Source organism: Leptonychotes weddellii, chromosome 10 (genome assembly GCF_054177405.1).
Source record: "Leptonychotes weddellii isolate Sample4059 chromosome 10, ASM5417740v2, whole genome shotgun sequence".
Taxonomy (NCBI): Eukaryota; Metazoa; Chordata; class Mammalia; order Carnivora; family Phocidae; genus Leptonychotes; species Leptonychotes weddellii.
Window position 1 is genome coordinate 103,230,220 of NC_138378.1, and position 12,850 is coordinate 103,243,069.

Sequence of the window (12,850 nt, forward strand, 5' to 3'; positions counted from 1 at the left end):
AACCACTCACTCCCTCATGCATTCTTCTCCCACGAGCGCTATCGATAACAACAACCTTAATAGCTCCCACGAGCTATAGTACCAGGCACGGCAATTAATGCAATAAGAACAGTGCTTAATATAATCCTTAAAATTCCACTATAAAATAGGTATGACTAGCCCCATTTTGAAGCAAGTTCAAAGACGTTAAAGATTTTACCAACTGGTAAGTGGCAGGACCCGGGTTTAAAGCAGATATGCTCACCCCAAGAGCCCTGGCCTATTTATTACCGGTTCATCATACTGCCTCCAACACTCTTTGGCGTCTTTACCGATATGGGTTAGTACTTTCAATTAAAAATTAAAGCATTCAGTGAACTGTGTGCTACTGTAAAATCCTGTCCTAGGTGCTCTCCGTGGTATACAAATAAAGGACAGAATGCTTGGGACACCTGGGTGGTTCAGTTGGTTAGGCGTCTGCCTTCGGCTCAGGTCATGATCCCAGGGTCCTGGGATCGAGTCCCGCATCAGGCTCCCTGCTCTGCGGGGAGCCTGCTTCTCCCTCTGCCTCTGCCTCTCTCTCTCTCTGTCTCTCATGAATAAATAAATAAAATCTTTAAAAAAAAAAAAAATGACAGAATGCCTGTAGATTACTGATGCTCCTCGTCACCGCTACGTGACAATGAACACCTATGTCTTCTATCAGTGTGGAAGATGGTGTGTCCATGATTCACGAAGTTGAACAACCAGGGCCAGAGGGAGTAAAAATGACTCAGGATATGAATGCTGGATTGTGACCATACCTCACAGACAGAAATCAGCCAACCCTGACTGACTGACAGAGATTTTTAATCATACATTTCAAATCAGAATCTGTAAAAACTCTCTCTGTCGATGGAAAATCTGTCCTGTCAGAAGTTCCCAACCAAATCTGCTTACAATCTATTTTCAATGAGCCTCAGCTTCCTTTGAAGTAGAATAAGCTTCTGAAGCATTTCAGCTAACAATAAGCACATTGTGACGCTAGCCCTCGTAAAATTCATTACCAACGAGTAAAGTTACTTGGTAAAACATAAATGTGGTATATCAAACTACTTGTACCCTAGAGCCTGAAAGTTGTGTAAAATTATATAGTGCTATTCAGACACAGAAGGGAAATTCAAATGTGTCATCTTTTTAAGCTACCTGCTTTTAAGATCACCATTACTAACTTCCGAATAAGTTTTTGCTAATATTTTCAGGAGGCCAGTTACATTTTTACAAATAACTAAAACTTACAAAAATATAAGAAATTGGATAGGACGCTGTTGAGCAGTCCTCTTTAGGCTATAACCATATGTACCCAGGGAACATTTGGACGGAGTCGCAGTTTCGTATTCCGCCTGCCTACTCATCTCTCTCTACAAAGGTACAGTATTCATATCACAAGTTGCACAACTAAAACTCATCCAGAGACTGCAGTGGCAAATACTAACTGCATTTACTCTGCAATCTAAACTCCTGACACAACTCATTTTTAAGAAAATGAAAGTCAATAAGGAGAAATCACCTTAAGAGTTCAAGAGTGGCAAAATTATCAAGACATGTTTGGCTAACAAGGAGAAACACCAGGCTACATAAAATGAATGATGTTGATACTTACTGTTCAATTCGGGGTGACAAGTACAGCTTGGGATACACCTGAGTGGCTTCGGTGTCCTCAAAACTGACAGAAAGGAGGGCCACATCTTCTCCAGGGTCTTCATTTACATCCTTAAACAGGGAGTGAAAAACACAATGTCATCAGTCCCTGCTCTCATATCATCTTTCCGGGGCTGAGCTCACAGCCCACTGGCACTGAGGCTAGAGCGTTTCCGGTACCTGGATTTGAATTTAGCAGCTCTGCGCATCCTTTGCCACATGCCAATCACTTCCCTAGAGTGGTGACTTTCAAACTTTCTGACCAGAGCTGACCATGGTGAGGAGAAGACTCCCACCTATCTCATTTGTACCCCCATTCCAAGAGGGGAAAAGTGAATCTGGCGACAACCAAGAATTAGTCAAAAGCACAGTTAACAAATTGCAGTAAACATGTTGCTAATGATATATGTAATGTCTTATAATTTTTATAATGTATATATAAATGGCTTGTAATTTTCCTTTTATAGGAAGAACAGGAGATATGAACATGATTTATATCATAAGACAACAGAATCTTAAAATACCCTGTAATTTTATTATATATACCTTGATAGTATGTTGTAAGTTACTTAAATAGCAAAAATTCCCAAGAAACTTATCGCTATGAACTGTGCCACCATAAAAGCAAATGGCAGGGGGTTACGTACACATTGACTTTGCCAAACAACTGCGCATGATTCATATATGAACCACAAGACACACATATCTTAAAAGCCTGGTTATCAGAATATTATAGGACAAAAACACTGTTGATCCAAATACGTACCAAAAAAACATTGAGAGGTTAACAACCCATAATAAACTAAACTGGTAACGACAAAGCTAAACTTCCTGTAATTGATAATTTAAAAGCAAGAATAGTGATAATCGAATGTCATAACCAACTCAGGCCAACACTGATGAAGTGTCCTGAGTCAAAACTGGGATTTATAGGTTCGTGATTATTGCCAAGCACTGAATGTTTGCCAGACTTCTGAATAAAATACTGAGTTAGCATAAATTCTAGTAGCAAGATGGTTTTACTTTGTGAATACCATATTTTAGTAACCCTTAATCATTTTACTTGTGGTTGGTAGTGGCTCTAAGTCAAATATAAATTTTTTGAAAACTTAATAGGACTGCACATCTTTCACCCGTAAGGACTGGTAAGAACTGGCCTATAGTTCTGGATTGGTTCACAGGTCCTCTGGAGGGCCCACTTGCCATCCTAGGAGGGTCCCAATCTAGACTGTAAGAATCACTGACCGTGAGCACTGAGATCCTCAGATACAGGGTTCTTGCTTCTGTCTAAAACTAACCTCACCCCTTCCTTTCCTGTACCGTGGGAAGCTGGTCATCACACTCGTCCAGCTCAGCTCTGACCTCATCCTCACTCTGCCTTCTATTGTGCCTACAGGATGCACGTGTGGCAAGGATACAAAGGGGCAAGAACCAGAAGTCTCTCCCATCTTAAAAAATAAAAACTTTAAAGGGGCATCTGGGTGGCTCAGTTGGTTAAAGTCTGTCTTTGGCTCAGGTCATGATCCCAGGGTCATGGAATCAAGTCCCGCTTCAGGCTTCCTGCTCAGTGGGGAGTATGCTTCTCCCTCTCCCTCCACCTCTGCCGCTCCCCCTGCTCGTGCGCGCTCTCTCTCATAAATAAGTAAAATCTTTAAAACATAAAAAATAAAAATTCTAAAAAGAAAGAAAAGAATCATGCCAGTCTCTACACAGCATTCTCTCCCATCTCTCTCCTCTCCTTCACAGACTGCTTAAAAAAGCTGTCTGCGGGGCGCCTGGGTGGCTCAGTTGGTTGAGCGACTGCCTTCGGCTCGGGTCATGATCCTGGAGTCCCGGGATCGAGTCCCGCATCGGGCTCCCTGCTCGGCAAGGAACCTGCTTCTCCCTCTGACCCTCCCCCCTCTCATGTGCTCTCTCTCTCATTCTCTTTGTCTCAAATAAAAAAAAAAAAAAAAAAAATCTTAAAAAAAGCTGTCTGCACTTCCAGTCTCTACTCCCTTCCCTCCCATTATCCCTTAGCACAGGAGATGGCCTTCTGACCCCACTAGGCCATCGGGACTGCCCTCACCAAGGCATCCACAAAACACAGCAAATGCCTCTCTGGACTTATCTTACTTGGTCTCTGAACAGTATTTGACATGGATGATCTCTTTCCTCTGGAAATACTCTCAGTTTCTTGCTCCTAGGAAACTACACTCTCCGATCTTCTGTCTCTCGGACCACTTCCCTCCTCCCTTTTCATGCTTCGTGTTTTTTATCCTTTTATTTGTCAATTATTTTTTGGTTTTACATGACAAAATTCAGGCTTGTTGTAACAAGTCAAGCCGTACAGAAGCTTCTAAGAAAAAGCTCTTCCGCCCTCCACTTTTAAAGGTAACCAGTATTAAACTGTGTATGGAGCTTCAAACAGCTTTCTCTATGCTCATAAGCACATATACACATACACACACTTGCATATAAATAGCTCTTTAACCTTCTGTTTTGTTTTCCTTAATGGAATTGTATTATACATATCAATCTACCAACTGCTTCCTAAATAGCCACATAATATTCCATGGCATGGATTTTTTTTTTTTTTTTAACCATTCCCCTAGCAACATTCAGGTTGTTTGTAGTTCTTAGCCATTTGATAGTATTACACTAAATATGCTCATAAAAAGGATATATATGTATTATACTTCCAAATTGGTAACGAAAACTGAGCTTGTTAAATCAAAGGTTATGAACATTTTACATTTTAATAGTTTGAGATTACTTTTCTAAAATTTTACAGCACTTTACATTTGGACTCCTGAACTTGCATCAGTAGGAGAGAGCACCTGTTTCTGCTCATCCTGAATAACCTGATAACACCAGCTGTGGTCATTCTGCAGTTTAATGTTGGCGGTCTGACTGCTGGAAAATGGGGCCTCAGTTGAGATTCAATGACTAAAGCTGAGCAACTTTTTACTTGCTTACTGGCCATCTGTTCTGTCACTTCTCTGATCAAATCCTTTGCCCTAAAGCCTCTTGGACTTTCCTTGTTGTTGCTGTTTACTGGGCTTATTAACCCTGGTCTATCACATGTGTTATAAATATTTTCTCTCAGTCCAGCTTTTGGCTTTTTACTTTGTTTGGGGACTCTTCTGACAGCACAGAAAATTTAGATTTCTATAAACTTAAATCTGGTCAATAACTCTGAGGTTATTTACTTCCCTAGCATTTCATCTAACATTTTATTTTTACATGGAGATTTGTAATGCCACTGGAATGTGTTTTAGATAGTATGATTTAGGGAGTATATAAGAGGAGGACCTTAGTACAGTGCCTGGAACACAGAAACCACTCCATGTTTGCTGAATGAATACAACAGTAAACAAATTAATGCTAATTTCTAACCTTTATTCTCCACACCTAGTGCTTTTCAGGAACTGGCTTTACAAAAGTTGCTTCAGCAGTGTTATCTGGAAACAGTACTGACTCCTTGCTCCTGCCCCCATAATACACCAACGTCCCTAGAACCATTGGTTTCAAAAGGAGAGTAAAGATTGGGAATCTGAGTTCAGTTATCATTTCTTGCTCTTTGACAGATGATTAAGTATTCAACGTTGAATGCTCCTTTCTGTAAAATGAGGATGGAAATTTTAAAAATTACTTAGGTCTCAACAAATAGAAACTATGTAATTCTATTTTTTTTTTTTTAATTTATTTATTTGACAGAGACAGCGACAGAGGGAACACAAGCAGGGGGCGTGGGAGAGGGAGAAGCAGGCTCCTCGCTGAGCAGGGAGGGGGCTTGATGTGGGGCTCGACCCCAGGACCCTGGGATCATGACCTGAGCCAAAGGCAGTCGCTTAACAACTGAGCCACCCAGGCGCCCCGAAACTATGTAATTCTATAACACAACTCTAAAACTCATAAAATATCTAAAACTAAGGTGGAAGCTGAGTTTGAAAATATTCACATTCAGAGAGACAAATTCATTTGATGATCTAAGTATAGAAGTAGTCCTCTTTAGTGTTAGATTGGTCATCTTAAAGTAAAATAATGAAAAAAGAACCAACATTGATTTTCAGACACCTTCCCCCAGTGATTGAGTTTCCTTGTTAAAGGTCAAGGTGCTGACCACAAGTCACAAAACCTGGTTAAAAACAAAAACAAGGGGCACCTGGGTGGCTCAGTCAGTTAAGTGGCTGCCTTCGGCTCAGGTCATGATCCCAGGGTCTGGGATCAAGCCCCGCATCGGGCTCCCTGCTCGGCAGAGAGCCTGCTTCTCCCTCTCCCTCTGTCTGCCGCTCTGCCTGCTTGTGCTCTCTCTCTCTCTGTTAAATAAATAAATAAAAATCTTTAAAAAAAAAAACACTGCAAAAAACGAGAGGCCACTGGAAACCTTTTTAATTAGCAGCTTCACTCCATATACCTGGATAATTTATAATTATTTCCTTTTCCTACTTTTTAACTTCTCATTTCACTGCTATTTAAGCAAAGAACAGAAATGCTCAGACAGTCCTCCAAACAAATGGAATGACCCTGGTTTATATAATCAACATTTATCATCTGGCATCCTGCAAAAAGTACATGAAATATTTGTCTGAATAGGAAAACAGTTGTTTCCAGGAGTTCCTTTTATGAACTACTTTTAATATAATTTACTTGCCTTGGTGTGACACATGAGTTTCCCCTGAATTGGTATTTGATTTCTAATGGATACCTAAGTTTGACTCTGAGTGCTTAAATAAGCCCAAAGAGTTCCAAAAATACAAATCTACACAGTACTGTTTCCAGTTTCTGCAACTCTAACAGGCTTGTACATGTGTTCCTTCCCATCTGGGAGAATTATAAAAGAAGCTCTTGTACTGTGGTTCTTAGAAGCTAACATTACAGATGATTATTGTAACCACTAATGGCAACATTTGGAAAGCAGGGGGAGGTTATAGTGTAGTAGGGGACACTTAAAAATGCACAAGTATAGGTGCGCCTGGGTGGCTCAGTCGTTAAGCGTCTGCCTTCGGCTCAGGTCATGATCCAGGGTCCTGGGATCGAGCCCCGCATCGGGCTCCCTGCTACGCGGGAGGCCTGCTTCTCCCTCTCCCACTCCCCCTGCTTGTGTTCCCTCTCTCACTGTCTCTCTGTCAAATAAATAAATAAAATCTTTAAAAAAAAAAAAAGCACAAGTATACATTTTCAAGGCTTTCTATCTGTACCATCTAAAATTGCAGAGGCTAAAATGGGGGGAAAGATGTCAAATCTGCTGAAGCAAAAAAGAGTATTGCCTCCTACCTTTACCAAAGCGTTATCAGGCGCTGATATACATATGGCAAGGAAATAATGGCCATGATATTTTGCTGAGACTTAACAATGGATCTGGCTCAGCACTTGGCTATAGAACAGAAAGAGGTTCCTATGGCTTATAGTGAATATTCACTAGGTGGTGAGTTCCTTGCAGGCTGGGAGCTTTTCCTGTTTGTTTTTGTATACTCAATGTCTGAAACAGCACATATATGGCAAACTGGTTGGAGAAAAAAAAAAAACTGATTAATGCTGGAAAGATTGTAAGAATGAGTAAATGATGGAGTTAACAGAAAGTACTTTCAGTTAGGAAAATTCTCAATACCTATTTCATTTTTCCTTAAATCTATGACTACTTAAGATTTTGTTAAAGAAAACTCAAGTCTGAACCATATACAAGCAAAAGATGCACCTCCTAATAAGAGGTAACATTCTGTGTAGGTCATAATGACTTATTCATATAACTATTCTCAGTTGGGGCTCTTTACAAATATCAAAAGGGTGTAGAAAAAAACAACGATTAGCCTTGGAAACGAAAGTAAACACAAGCACAATTTATCATTATGCTGTATCCCTTTGATGTGCTAATTCCAAGTGAGGCTAGCAGCCATTAAACAATATATGTTGAATGTCAATATAGGTACAAACTACCAGTTAACTATTGCTGACAGACATGAGCTGAACAATAAATATTACAAATTACAGGTCACTTAAGAAGACTGTAAAAAAGCCACTGTATTCCTCAATTCAAAAGGATAAAAACAAGTCTATAACCATTCCTAGCAAAACTAGTTTGTAGACAATAAGGACTATAAAGAAGCCACTATACAGTATGTCAAAAATCAAGTAAGAACCATTCTGAGTTACACTTAAATGGTATTAAATTAGACCCAGGACTAATCATGATTCCAAGAGTGACTAAAACTAGGTCTCAGGAAACACCTCTTTATACAAAAAGCTATCAGTTTTTGAACAACTGTAAGCAAATTAAAAACTTCCAAAACAGATCCTTATTTTTTAAAAATACTAAATAAGATTTGTACTTTAGAGGCCCCAATATTTTGATACTATGGACACATCAACAAGCTACATAAATCTAGATTTCTCAAAGTCAAGTTTCTCCAAGAGAACAAAACTTTCACAGTGCTACCATTCATTCACGCATTTAACAAAGTAAGTAAGATATACATAGCATGTTACAAATGTTATGGAGAAAAATTAAAGCAGGGAAAGGGGAAAAGGAATAAGGAGGGAATGGAAGATTAAAGAGAGTGGTGAAAGGTGGTTTGTGGACTCAGCAGTGGACTCTCATTAAGACAGGAGACCCAGGATAGAAAGATCTCTTGGATCTCTTGCGTTGTCTATCAATACAAGCAGCCCAATCAAAATTGGGTTTAGATTCTACTGGCATTAAGACATGACAATGAATATGCCAGAAATGGAATTAAATTTTAAGCAAAAGAAAGACTGAAGAACAAGGAAAATGATGTAGGTAAGACCTTAGTCTCACTGCTAAGGGGTCTCTGTCCAATAATGACACTGGTCATTTTAGAAATCAGGTCACTTTCCTCTTCACCAAAATGCTGGGAAATGTACAAGTGCCAGGGAAAGCAGCAGAGTCAGAAAGCAAAACAAATCCAAGAGAAAGGAAGCTGAGCCAAATAGACGAGGACGAGCAATAAGTGGGTGCCATGTCTGCCTCTTTTGCCTTTGGTGTGGCTCCTAACCCTGAAAACTCCTCTGATATTTTGATATCTCTGAGGAAGGCAGCATTTAAGAGAGTTACTTCTGATTTGGTTTCTTCAAATGGAAATGGGAGTAAAAAGAATCTCCCAGCGTAGTCTAGTCAAACTGGGCCATTCCCCATATACTTTATCAGATCTTGACTAACACTTTGACACCAGCCATCCCCTTATCAAATAGCTCTTTCTTTCCTTTTAATTGACATGGTTTTAAAACTCTCATTGTAAATTCACTTGTTCCATTAAGATTCCTTTCAACTGCAATGTAATCTTTGCCTGCCCTTGGCTGTTATCATGTTCTTCATGAATTTCCCTTGCTGTTTAAGCAGTATATAGTTTATATTCCAAATAGAATTTCTTGAAGGCAGGGTAGAGATCTTCTACTTCCTATTATGCCTAATAATAAGAACTGATATTTATTCATTGTTTACTCAGTAGTCATTTTGCTTAGTGCTTTATATGCATTACCTCACATAATCATCATAACAACCTTAAAGGGTAGGTACTATTATTATACATTTGCAAATAAAGAAACTGAGACTGAGAGAGATTAAATGGTGATGATGAGTTCTGAAGCCATGTATATTGACTTTGAACCTGGACTCTTAGCCACAATGCTATACCCCCACACATGCTGCTGGGCACAAAGAATAGACTCAGTATCAATGCCCAAAGTTATAAAAAACTTAAAAACCCATATGCAGAAAAGATATCACAGATTTACTATACACTTAACTTGTTCTCCATTTAGTGTCTAAATCCTCTATGTTCCAAAACACCATGAGCATCTTCAGGAACCATTACTCCCTTTGTACCCAAGGAGACTACCCAGCCTATACCAGGCACATAATGGGTATTCAAAATAAATTAAGAAGTATATGCTTTATGTGTTTTAATGTTTACTTTTTATTTTTCATTATTTTTTAAAGATTTTATTTATTTATTTGAGAGAGAGAAGAGAGAGCACAGAGGGAGTGACAGGCAGAGGGACGAGCAGACTCCCCACTGAGCAGGGAGCCCAATGTGGGACTCGATCCCAGGATCCTGGGATCATGACCTGAGCTGAAGTCAAACGCTTAACCCACTGAGCGACCCAGATGCCCCTAATGTTCTCTTTTTAAAACTATGGAACAAGAAATTAAAATCCTTAAGAGTATAAAGACTAAAAGCTATAAAGATCACTATGCCACATAAAATGTATTCATTTGACGTCTTTACACAGACCCAGTTAAGAAGGAAGGATGGCTTCTCTAAGAACACTGAGGAGGCCTGTGGAGTTCTAAGCCACAGTATCAACCTTCCTTCAATTATGTATGGTTAGGCACATTCTATGATTAACTAACTATACTCAGTGAAAATAGGCAGAGCTGATTGTCAGGTCAGGAAAGGGAAACTGCAATGTTCTTGAAATAGCCAGCTCTTAGAGGGTGAGTCCAGGACACCAGGAGAGAGCTGTTGTCACCTACCCATGTTTTTTAAAAGTGACATCTTGAGTTCATTACTACTAGATGTCATGATACAGTATGGGGTTAGGGGTTTATTTTAATTTATATCTTGCTTATTATCTTCATAAACAAAGACCATTTCGTTGCTCTCGTTTATGCAGGAATCTGCTTGCAAAGCTGTACTTACCCTTAACATGGTGGTTATAGCTTCTGTTTATAAAGCTAAATTGAAACACATGTTGTACAAATAAACTTTGGGAGAAAAAAATCCTGGCTCTTTTAAAATAATAATGATCAAGATTTCACTGGTCAAATCCTGTCCCCTCAGTTATCATACCTAACAGACGTAGCCTTGCGATTCACCAACATTCTTTGACTAGTCACAGCATCGTCGCTCTAAAAGGTGTGTGAACTGGAGCCTTTCCTCCAGAAAAGGCCGGGGGCGGGGGAAGGAGGGGAGGAGAGCCTCCGCAGTACAGCTAGGGTCCTCACTAGAAGCAAAGGATGTCTCCTTGCTTCTACTTCCTTCTCTACTCACCAACATTTTTAGAGAAAGAATCTGGAATATGGGATTTCCTCTGCTGTCCTAACAATTGTGTTCTTAATGAGTCCAATAAGGAGCTGAGCTTATTTAAATAAACATCCATTTTTGCAACTGCTTTACAAATCACACTGAACCGCATCTTCAGACATCCTCTGTGTTGTGATTCTGCACACACACACACCCCAATACGAACCTTGTGCCAGACTTTTATCCAAGAGCCCCAGAAAACAAGTTAAAACAACAGTGTTTTACTTGAGCACGTATGGAACAAATATGAACACCACTGACCATATCCCCTGTATGTCTCCATAATTTAAAGAAAAGGTAGATACGGCTTTTACATAAATAGTCTACATCGCTCTTTTTAAGTGACAGAAGCACAGATGTAAAGTGGTAATGGATATAATGGACATCTGTGACAAGGCTTGCCTGGCACCTTCTCTTCTCCTGGGAAGCCACTCTCTCTTCTAGACCCAACACTTAGTGCTCCTGATCAAGCTGCCTGTTCCTAGCCCCTGGGTCCAGGGTAGGACCAGTCCTTTCTTCAAGATCTGTGAACTTGGGAGCCAAGTGTAGGCCAGTCCCTGTGCAGAGGCAAAGGAAATTGTCACTAGTCATACTCCCCACACATGGAAGAGGCGAGGCTGTAGCGTGAGAGAAGAAAACCAACACGTGGAGAAAAGTGGGGACGAATGAGAAGAGAGTCCTGGCACAAGATTCACATCCTTGGTTCTCAGGCTCTTGGTCCAGCTGTGTCCTGCCCTAACTGTGGTTTGGATCCTCAACCTTCTCTGGGCTTTGGAACGCTGATAAATTGCCCTATCTCCTTAAGCCAGTTTGAAGTGGTTTTCCTTTACTTATAACTAACATTTTCTCTTGTAAATTATTAAACTAATATAGATGATAACCATGGCAAATCAAAATCTACAGAATTAAGTGCTAAAAAGAGACTTTCACCCCTGGGTTATTGGACTACTTGTTACATACTATGGAATGCCAGGCCCTAATCGGAACCCAGGAAGGGCTTTGAGGACAAAGCTGAGCAGCATACCTCCGCATATTCCAGAAGAAAGCTTTGCAGGAGCAATCTGCTGGCAGCACCAGGCTCTGGCTGCAGCCAGGCTATTTCTCTGGACTTACTGCTTCTCATCCTGATGGACATTAGCCCATCCTGGGTCATGGATGGAACACTTTGCACACTCTGCTCTATACCCCCTAGACCTCACCAATGAAAATAAAGGCATCAGAGGTGCCAATTCTGAAGGTAGAAAATCCATAGCAATATGCCATTTGAATACATGAAGTGTTTTGCAAGTTTGTCAGGCAACTTAAAAACTGCATAAAAATGGTGATTTTTTAGTGATGGAAATAAAAATTTTTTTGCAATGAGTTTACATGTTTTTGTTTTTTCCATATGATATGCTAAATGTAGACATAATGAAAAGCAACAGGTGTCCACAGCTTTGGCAAATGTATGTGAAAGTGCCAAGCACAGAAGCAGGCATGAAGAAGGTGCTCAATAAATACTACTTTCACTTTTCTTCCTCCTTCCAGACTCTTGGCCTGACAGCAATTCCATTACCATGTTATTCTTCCTACTATTAAAGCTACACCCTACCCCTTCCTCTCCAAGTTGCTTTGAGTTATAGGGTTTAAAGATTCTTCCCAGGTGGTTCTGTGTGTGAGGACAGAAGGAAAAGGCACCCTAGAAGTGCATAACACGTTGCACCCACCCACCCAGCAAGTCACTTGGCTCAAACTGCCTGGTGCCCATGGCAACTAGGCAATCGGTTACTTCCAAGTTCTTTCTGCCACCTGGTACCACACCCTCATTAACTGAAGACAATTGCAAACCACAGGTGTTAAAACAGAGAATGGAGCCTACCAGCAACTCTCTCCTTGAAGTAACCAGAGATCTTCTGATTTGCATATTGGTGTTATCTACACAACCTAAAGGGCAGAGAGCTCTGAAAAACACTTGGAAAAAGCTTGGAGCCGTATCTCTCTGGAACTGGCCAAAGGAAAGGCTCAGTGCAGAAGATGAGCTTTGAGAAGCAGAGAAAATACTGCACCTTTCTCCAGGCCTGCAAACCCACCTGCATCTACAGTGGCCTGGCGTTCAAGCCCCTCCAAGCTGTCTTCCCCCTCCCCCTGTTGACACACACTGACTGTGGCAGGTGCCCACACTCCAT

General features: G+C 40.5%; 1 protein-coding gene across 7 annotated transcripts in view; it reads right to left on the minus strand.

The window, feature by feature from the left end:
- BABAM2 (BRISC and BRCA1 A complex member 2) overlaps window positions 1–12,850 on the minus strand; it is a 389,902-nt gene that overhangs the window by 173,886 nt on the left and 203,166 nt on the right. For all 7 annotated transcript variants that reach the window (XM_081796995.1, XM_081796999.1, XM_081796994.1 and 4 more), the window contains one exon: window positions 1,622–1,731. In XM_081796995.1, coding sequence (XP_081653121.1) covers window positions 1,622–1,731 — 110 coding nt within the window. The remainder of the gene's footprint in view (window positions 1–1,621; window positions 1,732–12,850) is intronic.